This window comes from Fundulus heteroclitus, chromosome 16, assembly GCF_011125445.2.
Source record: "Fundulus heteroclitus isolate FHET01 chromosome 16, MU-UCD_Fhet_4.1, whole genome shotgun sequence".
NCBI lineage: Eukaryota > Metazoa > Chordata > Actinopteri > Cyprinodontiformes > Fundulidae > Fundulus > Fundulus heteroclitus.
In genome coordinates, this window is record NC_046376.1 from 12,006,026 (window position 1) to 12,022,250 (window position 16,225).

A 16,225-nucleotide genomic window follows, 5' to 3' on the forward strand; every position below is an offset into this window, starting at 1 on the left:
GTTGGCTAAACTTTACCAGGACCATAAATCGCTCCTAGGACAATATGCTTTCATCAGTTAAGATTAAAAAGTAGCTTTTCAGTAACAAAACGTGAGTTTGACGTGGATTAAAAAATAAATATTGGAAAACATGCACTTCATTCCTTTAGGTGCAGTGGAGGATATATGATGCTGTGGACCTGTTTCCCTTTCAAAAACTTGTCAAAGTATTCATGAGCTCAAAATCCTACTGCTTCCATGTCCATCTCAGTTTACAGACCTACATCCTGTAGAGAATCTGCAGAAGAAAAGAGTGATAAGAGAGGACCCATGACCCTGGATGATCTAGAGAGATTGTGCAAAGTCAAATATTCCTCATTCTGTATGCTCCAATCTGTTTCAACGTGTTTTTCCCACTCTATTGAATATATTAGCTAGAAATTTTAGAGTAAGGTTATATTACTGCAGTAAAAGGTAAATTAATTTGTGCTAATAAACCTTGCGTCACAATTCTAAACTACCAGCAAAACTACAACCTAACCTAAAAATATTAATTACAAGCCTCATTTCCTTTTAAAAAAAATTTGTTTGCACAGTTGCCTTGCAGCATAGGTCCTGGGTTTGAATTCCAGCCTGGGGTCTAGGTACTCCGGCTTTCTACCGTAGTCCAAAAGATATACATGTTAGTTTGTTTACTTTATCTCACTGTTTGAGTGAGTGAGAGTATGTGTGTGATAGGTTGTTTGCTCTGTGTGTCGTCGTGTTGCCCTGTTATGGCCTGGCATATCTCTGTAGTACACGCTGCCTCTGTGAATGCTGGAAATATATTAAGCAGGTGTAGACAATGAATGTGGGAACTGGGTAGGAGGGTAGAGTAACACACACAAAGGCACACTAAACAAAAACTGAGGTAAAGTAGAAGAAAAAAAACTTTATTTTGATATCATAGAGTTCCTCACTTAAAGACAACCACATCACATTAAGAAACAAGAGAGTGGAAAACAAAAGAGAAATGAGGGCCAAAAAATAAGCAAAAATATGTTCATACGAGTTTTTACTTCCGTCTTTTCGTTTGAGTCGGGCCAAGAAGGGTAGAAGGGTGACAGAGAACGAAGAGTTGACTTCACATACAACCTGCTGCTCATCCAGTAGGTTGGTTAGAGGTTAAAATAAAAAAATAAAAAAATTCAGTCTGAGTTTTATGTACAAACAGCAGCCTGGATGGAACAAACAGCGCAATGCAATCACCCCTGTGGACCGTCTGGAAATCTTCCCATGCATTACTGCTACTGCTTAAACTAGAATTTGAAATGGACTGTTTGTAACTTAAAATGTTTTACATTTGGTTCAGTAAAATAGGGGTTTTATCAATTGTAAAATAGCTATACAATACATATTTGTGTACAGAGCTCATTTGACTGATTTACAAAGGAAAGCACAATGCCTAGCTTTAGGCGTCTGCTGCTGCATGTCACATTCTCAAAAACAGCCAGCTGAGCTCATAAACTCCACTTCAGACTAGAAAAATAGCTCTTACAGCATACAATTATGTGGGAACAGTCCAAAAGATGAAATTATAAAAGAGTTAATATACAAAAAACGGTTTGATATCATACCTTCAGTCCAATAAACAGCAAGAAATTAAACTTTTTGTCAGTTAATGGTAATACTAACTAAAATATGGAGGCAATAGATGTTTCTTTTTTTTTTCTTTTTTTTCCAATTAGAGGTAGAATTGCCCTTTAATTTCAAACTTCAAATCTTACAAAGTTAATGAAATGAGCAAAACAAAACAGATACACTCATTGAACCAACAGCTTTTAGATAAAAGCATGCTTTTGAGAATGATTCAGTTATCATTAAAAATTAATTCAACTTAAAGATGATAAAAGCAAGTAGCTTTTACTAAATGGGGACTTGTTCTAAACTTGATAGTCATTGAGAAGAAATTGCAGATTGCTAATTAATTTAAAGGTTGAAGCTGAAGTCGCAATAAAAAGGTCAGAAGGATCAACACATCTTTGATTATAACTCAATTAGTAAAAAACAAAACAAAAACAAAAAAACAATGGAGCTGCGAGTTGGACTTTAAAACCCTGTCGAGCTTCTTTTTCACCACAAGATGGCAGCACACACAAGGGGCTGATTGGAACAACGCAGGCCTTGATTTCAAAACGAAGCAGAACATGCCACACATGTTTAAATCACCTCCAAGTGCTTTCACAGTGGGTCATAAAAGAGCTACTTTGAGTCTTAAATTATACCCAAGAATTTTTATTATCTGTTCAACCCTTTAGCCTCTTTAAATAATGTTTAGCTCTGAGCTGAAGCATTAACAGTGAAGGGAGGACCTCCGCTTGCAGAGTTTTTGGTCACACTGACCTTGGCCCATCCCCCTCTCTCACTATAAAAACGGGTCAGTAGGGCCAAAGTGGCTTCAATGCTCTGTCAGTAGATCATTCCTCACCCGCTCATTAGATTTTTTCACTTTAAATCCAGCAAGACCCTTTAGAGGGCAAGTAGTACAAAAGCTTTGCTTACTCACGTGCACATGGAATTTTCTATCATTCTCACGTCTCTCCAATGAGTGACACGCCACAAATTTAACCATTTCTTCATTTTCTACAAGTTCCTCGGATTATAAACCATCTGACAACACCAACTCTCTCCCCCCAAATCGTCCCTCTGAAATAGGTTATCTACTCTCCCCTCAGTTGCACGCTCGACTGTTCTCAATCTCGGCCTCCTTCTTTTCTTCGTCCTCCTCCTCTTCGTCTTCCTCCTGTGCCGTTTCTTTCTCCTTGGTCGCCTCTTTCACACTGGAAAACCGTTCAGTGGTGACTGTCTCTTGATGATCTGAGGAGACAAAACAAACATCAAAAGGAGCAATCAAATGTTGTTTTTTTTTCTCCCTCTACAGATTTCCAGTGTGTGACCATGGATGATTTCCAGGAAGAAACGCAATTAAGCACTAACTGTTGAGTGTTTGCTGGTGTTTCATGTTTGTGGCTTCACAGAACTGACTGAAAAGTTTTTGTGTCTTATCTGCACACTGCATCTGTACATAAACAACCCAGTTTTTAACATTTTGTTTTATTCCCAGTAGCAGGGCGCAACCAACGCAGCTCCTACATAAATGGCACTCTGTGCGAGTTTTTTCCTTCTAATGCCCCACCGAACAATCAAACTGTAGGGTGGGTTGAAATGTGCTGCAGTTATCAGGGGCAGACTGGCACAATAATTCAGGGCGGGAATTTCATACCATTCCAGGCCAAGCCGCCACCAGCATAACCTTCTAACCTGCAGGTCTGTTTTGCGCTCTTATAAGGTAGCTGAAGGTTTCTGCTCTGACGCCTTATTACAACGCTTTTCACCACCTCCATGCAAGCAGGAGCTCTCGCAGCACTACTGCTGCTCACCGAATTTACACAGCTTTCTTGTAAAAAATAAATAAAAAAACAAATTCAAACGCACGTCATTTTCCATCTATTAAAATTTCCTAATTGATTTTTTGATGTATTGCCTACATTCTTACAACAAGAATGTAATGTTTTCTTAATTTCAATGGGATATTCCTAGGTGGTTAAACAAAGTTAAATACAATAACATAAGGATGTTTATGCAGGATACACTAAATCTGAATTCAAGGACATTTTAGCATTACATTTTGTTCCACATCCCCTTTGTTAACCACATTTTAAAAATGTCAAGACCTTATTACCTTTGTTTGATTGAGTAAATTTTGACCCCCTTGGTTCCTCAATGGGAAATAACCTCCTTATTAAACCATTGCGAAGGACAGGCTGTTGGCCTTTTCATAGTTCGCCACTAGTGTTTATGTCTCATCTGCTCCTTTATGAAAAAAAATGTAAATTTAGGGCACTTTGCTGCATCAATGGCCAGTGCTTTTTTCTTCTGCAGCCTCTCCCTCGCAGCTCCTCCTTACTATTTCACCTGTCTTTCTCGCTTCATTGTAAATAGTCTACAAGGGGTCCGGCGTGCAACTTTCTGTGCATCTCTCTGCACTGCTTTTGATACATTTGGAAAGCTGGTTGTTATACATGAACATGTAACCCAGTCCTCCCTTTTCTTGGCATCAAGCAGGGACCACCTCAACACAGGGAGGCACCAACCCACCATTGACTACACGTGTATAAAAGCAATGCCAAAAAAGACAACACCTGTTCAATGCCAGGTTCTGTTTCATTTCTCCTGACCTCCAGAGGACGGTGCTCTGGGATTATTAAAGTATGTCTGATTCTGATTCTGATTCTTAGCACCTGGATATCTACATGTGCACAGCGCAAAGGTAGAGAATCTATCCCAACTATATCACGCCATTGGACGTGACCTGGGTGCAGTCAGCGGTATGCTTTTATACCCTACACATCCAGCACACGTTTCTTTTCTAAATTCTTGCTTCATGCAGAGGTTGGATACACATTTGCCTATGATTGTTGTGCTCGCTTGTAGCCTTGCAAAGCATCCGGTCAGAGTTACGTACTGCTGCTAATGTCCTCCAGAGGCTGCAAGACATTTCCCCGCTGTTCTACGGTCGGAGTCGCCCGCTGTGAGAACCTTTTCCTCGGCCTGTTGTCGCCATTCGGTAGCTGCCCTAGACATAGGACCAAACAGCGATCGGCTTTTAGTTTTGCATGTGGCCGACTGTTGCCCCCCGCGCTGCAGGAACACTACCAGAGACAGCTGGGGTCTATTGCACCGTATTTATATTACATGCGGCTGTGAGTGATTCCCGCTCCATGCTTTTGTATTGCTACCATGATGTTCGCTCCGTTGGGACACAACTGTAACAGCTGCTTAGCTCCACTGAGCCCTAGAGATTGGTCATGTGTTGTGCCCCTCATATCTCTGGCACATTTGGGGGAAGCCCTCACTGGCAACGTCTGTCTTAGTAGTGTCTGTATGCCTCTGGTGGAGAGGTCTGCTAGACACGCAGCGATGGAGAGTAAAATGTCCAAGGGGATTTTGGCCTCAACCCCCAGGTAGGAACTAAGTGCTGAAGCCCCCTCGTCAAAAAAGATTAATCATGACCAGACATTGTCCGCGAAGGTCAACACGTTGGCCTCTGACTTTGCTTAAATAAAGTCCTTACTCCTTAGTCTGCAACCCGGTGACACCCTAACTGCCCCTAGTGTTTCTGATGGTGAATATGAGGAAGACACCATATCTACTGCTGCATCGGACTCCTTGATCAGGACTGATGAGATGGGCTACATTGAGGATCGGGCAATAAGATTGTTTAAGGCTGATGGGTGATTTCAACCTTGCTCATGGGCTACAGCATTTAGTTGAAACCTTGTCCCCCAAAGTCCAATGGGGGTGTCCCTTTAGGCTCCATCCTCCTTCGTCGGGAAGTGCTTGTCACGGAAGCACCGATGTCAGGCTGGGGATCTGTGTGGAACCACAGCACAGCCAGGGGCGTCTGGAGTCCTCAGGAGAGATGTCTTCATATAAACGTGGTCGAGCTACGTGCTGTCTGGCTAGCTCTCAGGCATTTCCTCCCTGCCCTGAGAGGGAAGCTTGTTATTGTCCGGTCAGACAACACTTCTACAGTTTACCAAATAAACCATCAGGGGGGCACCAGCCCATGCAATCACTGGCAGAAACTCGGAAACTCCTCCTGTGGGCTTTACCTCGCCACCCGAGTGTCAGGGAAGTTCATCTGCTGGGTAGGAAAAGTGCTGCGGATCTGCTCTCCAGACAGAAGCCGCCGCCAGGAGAGTGAAGACTGAACCCAGTTGTTGTTCAGATGATCTGGCGGAAGTATGGCGTAGCAAAGATGGACCTCCTCGCCTCAAGTGATACAACACATTGTCTACAGTGGTTCTCCCTCTCGGAGCCAAACAGTCCACTGGGGCAGGATGCTTTGGCCGGGTCGCCCCCGGTATGCCTTTCCCCCTCTTCCACTACAGATGCTGACGCTGCACAAGATAGACCAGAGCAATCACAGGGGTCTCCTTCTGTTATCGCTTTGCCGTCTTGAACCGTTCAGACATCAGTATGATGACGGTCACTTTTAATAATAATATAAACGGCCACCTCAAAAAAAAAATCTGATTTCAGCAAAAAAATCGGAATTGAGCATCAAGACCTGCAGTGTGAACGTAGCCTTCGTGACTTTATTGGTATTAAGTCATCCGGGTAAGTTATCCGTTGCATGTATGCCCCCCCACCCCCTGTTTAATGCCAAGCCCTGGGCGACTGCCGATATCAGAAGGCACCAATGGATGCAACAACTTAGATCAACCTCTTGTCTTTAAAATCTTGCTGTATAGAAGTCAGTGGATCATGATTTATGAGAGCTACATCACTGCAGTAAGGAAAACATATAATTCACAGCACTCTACTGGTTTCACTGGCCAAACTGTGGTCAAAACAAGGGGCTTAAAGACAATTAATCCACACTAGGTGCCTAAAAAAGACTATCCATGTTAAAAAAGCGGTTAATTTTGCTTTAAGACCTTCAAAACCTGAAATAGTTGCATGACAAAATAATGTTTCTTCTTCTGACAAATACAAATTGCACGTTTCTTTAAACGATGCCAGGGAAACACTGGTAGCATTTAATTTATAGCGTATGGTGTAGTTTAGAAACTACACTATCTTCCTAGAACTTGTCATTTGCTTGCAGAGTTTATCATATCCCTATAGATTAGCCACACAAACCACTGACTGCACCCACAAATCTTAGATTGTCTCACTGACACATCATCCACATGCATTCACTTGCTCCTTTATTAGGTAGACATGTTCAGCTGGTTGTTAGTACAAACATTGAATTCATCGATGACAAGGTAGCAACCGAACACATGTGGGCATCTGGACGTGGTGAAGACAACTTCAAGAATCAGAATGGGGAGGAAAGAGGCTTCCACAGAGTTATACTCCTTCATGACCAGAGAGTTTCCTTCTCGAATGTTTCTTGTTGTATTTCAGGGAACAGCTCAGGTCCTATGTCTGTACGCCCAACCTTCACATACTTTCTGCTTTTCCTCGTGTACGGACTTTGAGCTTAATCTGCACGTTTGGGTTTCTTATTGTGCTGAAGCCTGAATGCTCTGTACTCACTAAATGTTTGGGGACAAGGTGATCCGTAAATGTTTCAATGGAAAAGGAAAAGAAGCTTGCGTGTGTGTTAGTGTGTGAGAGAGCACAAAGATAATTTTTTTTCATACAGACTTGGTAAAAGTGGCTACTCTACAAGGAAAATTAACCCTGAGAGTAGAGTTTGCAATAAATTTACTTTAGGTAGATTCATTTTATTGAGAGGTCCCAGTAATATCCCCCTCACAATCAAGCAAAATGACAGCAGCAACATGCTTTAGAACTATTTTGTTTTGATTTTGAGGCATTATCAAAATGCACATCCTTAACTGGGATGTCCGATAATTAGCAATAGCAATCATTCATGCAATCCGTGGTTAAAGGTGATGTTTCAGCTTTTAAAACTAAAAAAAAAAAATATGCCAACATGGATTGTTTTGTTTTTGTTGTTTAAATCTGAAGTAATATGCAGTGTAAAAAAAAAACATCCCAATCAGTAAATGATTTTTTTTTTCTTGTCTGAGCAGGCTATTACAACACAAAGGGATTTGCAGAGACAGTCTGTCATGTGGACAGAGCAATAATTCAGAATGAAATGCCACTGTTCCCCTCTGATGTAACAGAGATTATAAAAGATAGAAAATCGGGTTCTAAAACAAACTAAACCTAAAATAAAACCTCAAATACACTGGAAATGCATGGCTATTTATTATTTTAGCGTCAGTTTGAAATATTTGATTTTAGATTCATCCTATCTGGTCCCACAGAACGGTTCATCCTTTGGTTTTGTTCAGACGTCAGCCTTTGCTACAGAATTTTTAAGGGGAAAGAAACAGCTTTTGTAAAGCAAATGTGATTGCTCAAAATCTCAATTTGCAGCTCATCAGGACACTTAAACACAGTAAGAAACACATTTTTTCAATTTCCTTCAATGAACCATCAAATCGTTTTCATGTCACTCCTTCACATTTAAATTTGACAATTTCACTCTTTTTTTTTTAAAACCAAAAAGACTATTCCTGCCAACAAGGCTTCACTGTTATCTTCCATGTGCACAAACAACAGGGCAATCTTTATAAGATCCTTGGTTTAACATTAGTCATTTTTGCTCAGGAAGGAGATAGTGTGGACATAAATCCAATTAAAATCCTATTTATTATCTTCCGAAGTCAAACCTAAGAGTTGGTATTAAACTATATGTTAGGGTAAAAGGCTTCCTAATAATCTTTTACTGGAAGTGTAATATGCATTTCTTTTTTTATCATTTTGAGAACAATAAAAGGAAAAACTGTCCACTAACCAAAAACTTTAGGCTTGTTTATCATGTCCTCTGATGTTTCTGTAAAAACACCAAATTGAATCATATTTCTTGGTGATGGTCATGTAAATATAACCCCAAACATGATATCAGATACAGATACAGTGACGACAAAACGTCTGCACACCCCTGGTAAAATGTCTGATCTAAAACCCAGAGAGAATGATAATATATTTCTGACATATAATCCGCACAATTAAATTTATAAACTTGTCAATCTGACAGAGCTTTTTTGTTTGTTACATTTTTCATCTAATAGCCTGGTTGCACACTTGGGCAAAACCCTAAACTGTTGCTTTGTTGATAGATCTTTTGATTCAGCTCCATTACTTAGTCTTCTTTAGTTTACACTTGCTATTAAATCAATTACAGATAATCTCATTAATCTCAACCTAAAGATGAGAGTTTGCCTGTCCATGTGGGATTTTCCTGAAAATATATCTCATTTAACATCTTGTTCCTAAGGACAGTTTGTAGAGGGTCTTCACAGGAACCACACGATCTCCTTCTGCAAAGGCATCAGTCAGGAAAAGAATGCAAATAAATCCATGGTATGCATTCGTACCATGGAACACTCAAGGCTGTCATTCATGATTGGAGACAATATGGACCTTCAGTAACATTACTAATACTGGGCTGTTTCCCATAACTGATGAGAAGATAAGACAGAAACTAGCAAAGTATAAAAACCCTGACAGCAGCTGAAGGAGCTGCAGGAATTTCAGGTTTTTTTTTACTGGTGACAACTTCTTGCATTCTCTATATCTTTACAAAGAAATAGGATTGCTCCTTATGTTGGTCTAAAGACAAAAGGCTCTTCCTACAAAGATAACATCCAGACCTATAGGTAAAATCTCCTTAAATGGAAGAATGTGTTAAGATCTGATGAAGCAAACATTAGCTTTAGTCCATTGTTTCAAAATGATGTTTAACACAAGCCAACACAGCACATGACTAAGAGAACACCCTGGCCAGATGCAAATATGGAGCGTGCAGCCACACGCTCTTGGGATGATAATAATAATAATAATAATAATAATAATAATAATAATAATAATAATAATAATAATAATAATAATAATAATAATAATAATAATAATACATTTAGTAATATCTGATCCAGCATTCAGGACAAAATACGAGAAAATCTGCAGGGTCACTTGCAAAGGTTTGTGGACAACAGATGTCCTTACAATCTGAGAAATATGGAGAGCTTGAAAGTCAATTTAGGATGTGGAACGCTAAAAGGCTGCCAATAAAAGACTGAATCCTTCGACTGAATAAAAAGGAGGTTCAACAATGTATTAATTTAGGACGTTTCACACTTTGGCTATCAGCTTTTGCAGTTTCAGTATTTTCCTTAAGAATTTTTTTTATTTTTATTTCATTATAATAGATTGTATAGAACATGATTTATTTAGAGATTTACACAGACTGAAGGAATAAATGCACATTTAGACACAGATAATTCAAAATGTATTTGATAAGTGATCACTATCTGATTTTAGATAAGAGAATTGTTAAACCATGGGCGTGGAGGTGGAGCAGGGGAAGTGTCTGCAAACGTTGTACAGAGCTGTCCTCAACATGGCCGCCCCAGGTTCGAATCCCCGCCTTTTGATCTTTGCTGCATGTCTCTCCCCTCTCTCTCAACCCCATTTCCTGTAATCCTACTTTCAAATAAAGTAGTGCCACAAAACAGAAAAAAAATGTAAACTTGTTTTGTTTTTTTCTTTCTTTTTTGCACTACCTAATTTAAGAAAACCGACCAGCTTCTAAACTACACCATATAAGCCTACACTCCCATGTCAGCAGCAGAAGGTGTCTTAAGAGATTTTTTTTCCTTTAGGAGGCAAACTGTGTGAATGGCGTTTGCAGGCGGTTGACAAAGAGCCTCCCTCTCACCAGCAGCTTTGGCGGGAGATGCCTCCTCTCCCTCCCTGTGGTCCTCATCCTCGTCCCCTTCACAAGGGTCTTCCAAAGGATAGACACCTAGTTTCAGCATTTGGGCTTCAGCCATCTTCTGCACAGCTACACACAGACACAGACACGCAGGGAGATGGCAACACGGACACATGGACGCAGACAAGGGGAAAAAGGGATATGTTGTTTTGGTTTTACCACGCTTCAACAGTTTTCAGCCTCACAGTGGATTCTGAGTACAGGCCAGGCAGGCAGGAAGCACATGCACAGCAAGGCAGACAGACAGCCAAAAAAACAAGACTCCACGCTGATTTTGAAAATGTATTATTAACAAAGCTTTTCCTGTTTTCTGCTCTCTTTTTTTTTACGCCTTCCCCTGATCTGCAGCACACACTCCCGACTCGGCTCTCTCTCATCTCTCGTACGATATTATCTCACCTACTCCTCACTCTTCCCCTAGGTCACCTTTGCTTCTCTTTCTAGCATTCTTTCACGGCCTCAGACGCAGAGCACAGCGCTGATGTGGGTCAGTTGCTTTACTTAACGGAAAAAAAAAAGGTTACGCAACAAGAAATCTTCCTGAGTTTGCTCTCCGTGTCCCTCACTGTGCTGACGAAGAGCACATTTTTGCTGCTGGATCGAGACTTTCCGACTCAATATATCATCAGTCGACACAAAAGCCACGACACGCATGCTTAAATCAACGTGGACGAAGTAGTGTTTTTTTTCCTCACATGCAACAAAAACAAAATGGAATCATGCATGGATTCCAACCATGCATGATTTAATGTCAGCGTGTGTTTGTGCCACAGCTGCATAAAAAAAAAAAAACTGACTGTAATCCTGGATGATCCTGACTTTCCTAGACTCACACTCAGTGTCTCGCAGCTGTCACGCTCTAATCTGTTTCTCTAGTATCTCTGTGTCCCTCACAAACACCCTAACCCTGTTTTTTTTTTACTGTATTTTAAAAAGGGACAGTCTTATAAAATTCAAGCATATTGCAATGGTATGTCCACAGAAATAAAGTTGGAAAGCATATTATTGAATTTCTGCAGTCTGTTCGTGCATAATCTTATCTTTTATTGGAGGTGACAGAAAAGTAAGGAGGACAAAACATGCAGCGAAGCAAGGTAAAACAGAAGAGGATATAAACATAAGGATAAAAACACAGCACACACAACCACCACCGGCAGAATTATAGCTCTTTGTACAAACCTTTGAGCGATGGAGGCTGATACACATTCTGATTCACACGTTTTGGTTTAAGCACGCCATTTTCCCCCACGACCCACTGTAAAGAAAGGGATAAAGAAGATTAACCCAGATTTTCTCCTCCACTTTCTCCAAAAACATCCCCTAAACCAATTCTAGCTATTAAGGGGGAGGATGTCCTTACTTTGTCTGTAGCTTAAAAAAATATATATTTTTTACATAATTTGTTGAACAACTAAAACCATGCTAATTTGATTGTTTACCTGCAATTAAATCCCTTTATCAAAAGTTAAAAAAATACACCAGACATTAATATGTGAATGTTTCTTTATAAAGAACAAATATATCATAAGATATCCAGGTTTTGCCAGACTCTGTACATAATCAAAGTCAATCCCAGATGGACTATGATTGAGCTGCAACTGGTTGTCAATCCAATTTGTGATGCTCATGGAAAGCATCTGGTCATGGAGAAGAGGGTGTCTTGTCTTGGAACCACATGGTTTCTAAGTATGAGGGATTGCTGCAAAGCCATGGACAGTGCAGACAACTGTCCGTGTGGCTCTACGCTTCTTCAGGAGGAGTGAATGCTGCTTGTCAAGACTTTGATGCAATAAACTGGTTCCCTTATATAGGACATGTTTTGACCAATCTGTATAATCTGACCCAATCTGTATAATATGACTGAATTTGACTTTGTAAAGTGCCTTGAGATGACATGTTTCATAAATTGGCGCTATATAAATAAAATTGAATTGAACTGAATTGGTTTCATCTTTGTTTGTTTTTTTAAGGGGAAATAGGTGTGCTGCTCCCTCCAGGTTGGGGGTCTGAAGCTGGAGATGTTTTGAAAGAAGTCCAATATCTCCCAAAGGACCGAGATGTGTTGCTGTTTGGCACTCTGACATTGCCTAACCCTCTCTACAGATCTAATACACAGACCATTTACAAACAAGGCTTGAACCAACAAGTTTTCCAATGACGTGTCTCCGCCAGACATCTGTAATCTGTACACAGCTGAATTACCAACAAAAAGCGTCTGTGAACGACCCAAACAGCGATAAACCATGAAAGGACATGTTCAGAAACTCTCAGGCTGCAGTGGTGCAGTGATATCTGCAGAATGAACGTTGTTTGGCTGCATCTACTCTTGTGCAATGCTCTGAAAAGCATAAGGGCAATGCAAACTGACCTTCAGTGTCTATGGTGTGATCTCAGTAAACCAAAACTTAAACCACAATCTATAAAGTGAGTAAAAATTTGACAGATAGCATATGAAATGCAGCGACAGCCACGTCAGCGTTTTGGTTGTAACAACCTAAAACTCCACTAAGAAATCAAAGACCAAAACATTTTCCTCAGAATCCCAGAAGGACGAACAGCCTCTGAACTTCCCCTAGTCAGTAATATAATAATAATATAATATTCTACACAGCTTCTCAAAACAAAGACAACAGTCAGGGATGACTAGAGGTATTGTGCATCATCGACGTCAGAACTTCACATAAAATCTATGAAGGAAGTCTCCCCATATCAATAATATCAAAACAATAATGATGGACAAACTTAATGTGGCGATCCTGTTGTTGGCCAAATAATTGCTTTACCTTAGAAGTATATATCTTAAATTCATACTCTTCTCATCGGAAACGTTTTCTGAGTCTTGTTTATACCTTTAATTCCCACGGCTGTCTGACCGCACAAATCAGATGTCATCACTGCACCACTCCCTTGACCCTCAAACCCAACAGACCCCAATACAAAGCAGCCGATGGGGTCTTCGACTGCTTTACTGCATCATATTTCTTTTGGTTTAAAATCTACATTTGCCAGGTCTATTAGAAACAGAGTTTTTAAAAATGATTGTTCTGCATTGGTGTGCACTCTAAATGTTTCTTTGAAATCATGCTAATGCATTTTTGTTTCAATTTTTTTTCCTTTTTTACAAGACCATTGTTTTTAAATCAAGAATCAAGTGTAAACGTTTAGATATTAATCCCATCAAGGACATGTTTGAACAATTAATGGCACAACTTGGATTTCTAATGATGAACGCAAAACACAAGTAAGTGGGTTCAATTTTTAGAAGGCCTACAACACCACCTTACTGACATGGAGGGGAAAAACACTGGAGGACAGGTGATAATCCACAGACACTTAAAGAGTAAAAAACTTGTTTGAGACTTCACCTTTACCTGATGAGTGGACTGATCGTCCTCAGGAGATTGGTCGGCTACTCTGAAGAGCGTGGCAGGTGTGGGCCTCCTGCGTCTGATCTGTAAACAAACACACAAACATAAAGGGCAGTCATGAATAAATGAATAGTCAAAGTGGCTGATGCTGTATTATTAATAACATTCAGCACACCTGCATATTAATCTAATGAAGAAAAATATGTTGACAGAGTTGCCACCTCATGCCGGCTAAGGACACACTGGGTCCTCTGTGACTTCATTAGCAGAGTTGGCCGATGAATGATGAGCCGGCAAGTTTTAGCACCCGATAACACACTGGAGTCAGTACAGCAGAACATTAATTAAATCATTCTGATCGAACGGACACACATGGTAAAGAGAATTAAACTAATTATTTAAGCTCATGGTGCTGAAGCTCTTCATTTAGGGTTTTTCATCAGAGGAGTCCTTGTAATATTCCTCCTAAGCCTCATAACTCGTCCTGGAAGCTAAAGTCAACTATCTTTCTACCTAAAGAGCAATGCAAGGGCCAGTTGAACTAGAGGCCCCCCATAAACCTATATGCTACGAGGCAACAGTTGACTCTTTGAATTTTGAAGCAAATATCCAGCTGTATATGCGTCAATGCCTATAGTAAAATTACAGTCCCTGTGTGTTACATCTTTAGATAAGATGAACACTGAACTATTATAGCAAAATCTAAAAACAGGCAGATGGGGATAAATTAATATGGTATCAGCGAAACTGTTTGGAAGAATCTGAAAAATTATGCTAATAAATAAAAAAGCAAATGGCAGTGGCGTTCATATTTTGCCCTCAAAGGTTTCACCTGCCGCAATTAGATTTAACCCTTTTTGTTCCACCCCATCAAGAAAAACTCCAATGAAAAATTTTTGCATTTCTTATTCCCTTGGATGACTGATAACAATAATCAATGATTTTTTTTATAACCACCCCTTTAGATTTAAAAAATATTGACCTCTACCAAACGGTTGAGATGTCACTTAATGGTTAAAGTACAGAAATGTTAATAAATAGCACCAACAACAGACAAAGTTACATAAACATGCCTATTTATGAATAAAAAGAATGAAAAAAATATCCGGATTTCATTTTAAATATGAAAATACAATAAAACTGTGCCAAACATATTAGACCATTACATTCCTTAACCTTACAACACACACCCCTTCAATGGTGTGAGTACGTAAAAGGCACGGCTGCTTTGTGATTATTAGAAATAATTGCCTTTTGGTGATACACTTCAAAGCATTCTATAGTTTGTGTTCAAGCACAAGGAAACATTGCATTTTTGATATTTCTGCCGTGATACACCTTTAGGACATAGGTTGTAACGTCCATGCTTGCAACAAAGAACAGGCCAATGTCCCATAGTGCATATGCATCCTAGTGCGCATCTGGTTGTGGTTTTGGTCCTGAGGTTCTTTGGGTGTATCTTTTCTTTTGTGAGAGAGAGGAAGTGAGTTATAGTCAGCCAACTTTGGATACTGGCTTGTTGGCTTGGTTCAAGTTTTGGGCAACTGCCAGGTGGAACCCTATTGAGAAACATCAGTTTCTGGTTGAGAAGGCCATAGCTCTCCCAACAGTACCATGGGTAGGAAAGAACCCTCGGACTGCTGTGCCAATTTCAGACAGCCTTCAACTCCGACGTCATTACGTGACAGAAACGCACATCCGGGCCTACAGCCTTCTGAAAATTAACTACAATGTGTGCGCTCTCTTCTCTCTGGCCATTTTCGTAAATTTCCGTGAGATGGGCTGTGCTTATATGTCATGTAATGCAAAGGATTGTGGGATTCCTTATAGCTCCTTAGCACCGATAAGGGACATTGCAAGGTTCCTAGGCTAAATTACCTGTGAGAGGAAGAATACAGACTCATTTTCCAACCTCCTTCCTTACTAACTGCACCATATGGACAGCACTTAGCGTGGCAACCACTGACGCACTTTAGCTTTGGCTAAAAAGTGTCCTGAGTTTTTGTGTTTCATCAAAGGCCATAATAATGTTTTTTTTTTTTATATCCTGGTTGGAGGAGAGAAAGATAAACCTACTACATATAGTCACAGTGACATCTGGCTGATCATTTGAGCAGTGCATACTTCCACCAAATGGTAGAGATGGCTCAATCAGTTAGAGTTTGGTTACATACTCCCTCTTTTAAAATTTAGTGACTTAAAATTTGGTCAACCGTTGGGCTGACCCAGCAGTTGAACTTAAGTGAAAACTGCAGCTGGAGCTGAATTTTCTGCTTTCTTTCTACCTTTCTGCTAATTTTTTTTCATGGCTATGGGTCAATCCACCCGTGTGCTAATTTCCACCCTCATTTCATACCCAGACATTCCCTTCCTAGTTTCATTTCACACCTACAAACAAATGTTGTACACGTTTTAAATCACCATCAAGTTATATTTTAGTTTTCTTGTTAGTTTAGTATGTTGTTTGAATTATCAAGATTGAAATTGGAAAATCTCAAATATAATCAATTTAATTGGTTTCAGATCCAAATTT

The 16,225-nt window shown here is 40.0% G+C and overlaps 1 protein-coding gene across 2 annotated transcripts in view; it reads right to left on the bottom strand.

Annotated features, from left to right (window-relative positions):
* Window positions 1-890: 890 nt before the first annotated feature.
* ppp1r1b (protein phosphatase 1, regulatory (inhibitor) subunit 1B) overlaps window positions 891-16,225 on the bottom strand; it is a 34,384-nt gene continuing 19,049 nt past the window's right edge. The window contains exons 2-5 of one of the 2 annotated variants that reach the window (XM_012872016.3): window positions 13,696-13,776; window positions 11,504-11,579; window positions 10,268-10,393; window positions 891-2,835 (exon numbers count right to left, since the gene is read on the bottom strand). In XM_012872016.3, the coding sequence (XP_012727470.2) occupies window positions 2,690-2,835; window positions 10,268-10,393; window positions 11,504-11,579; window positions 13,696-13,776 (429 nt within the window). In that variant the 3' untranslated portion in view covers window positions 891-2,689. Of the gene's footprint in view, window positions 2,836-10,267; window positions 10,394-11,503; window positions 11,580-13,689; window positions 13,777-16,225 lie in introns of both variants that reach the window. The other variant, XM_012872014.3, reaches the window with a different exon arrangement.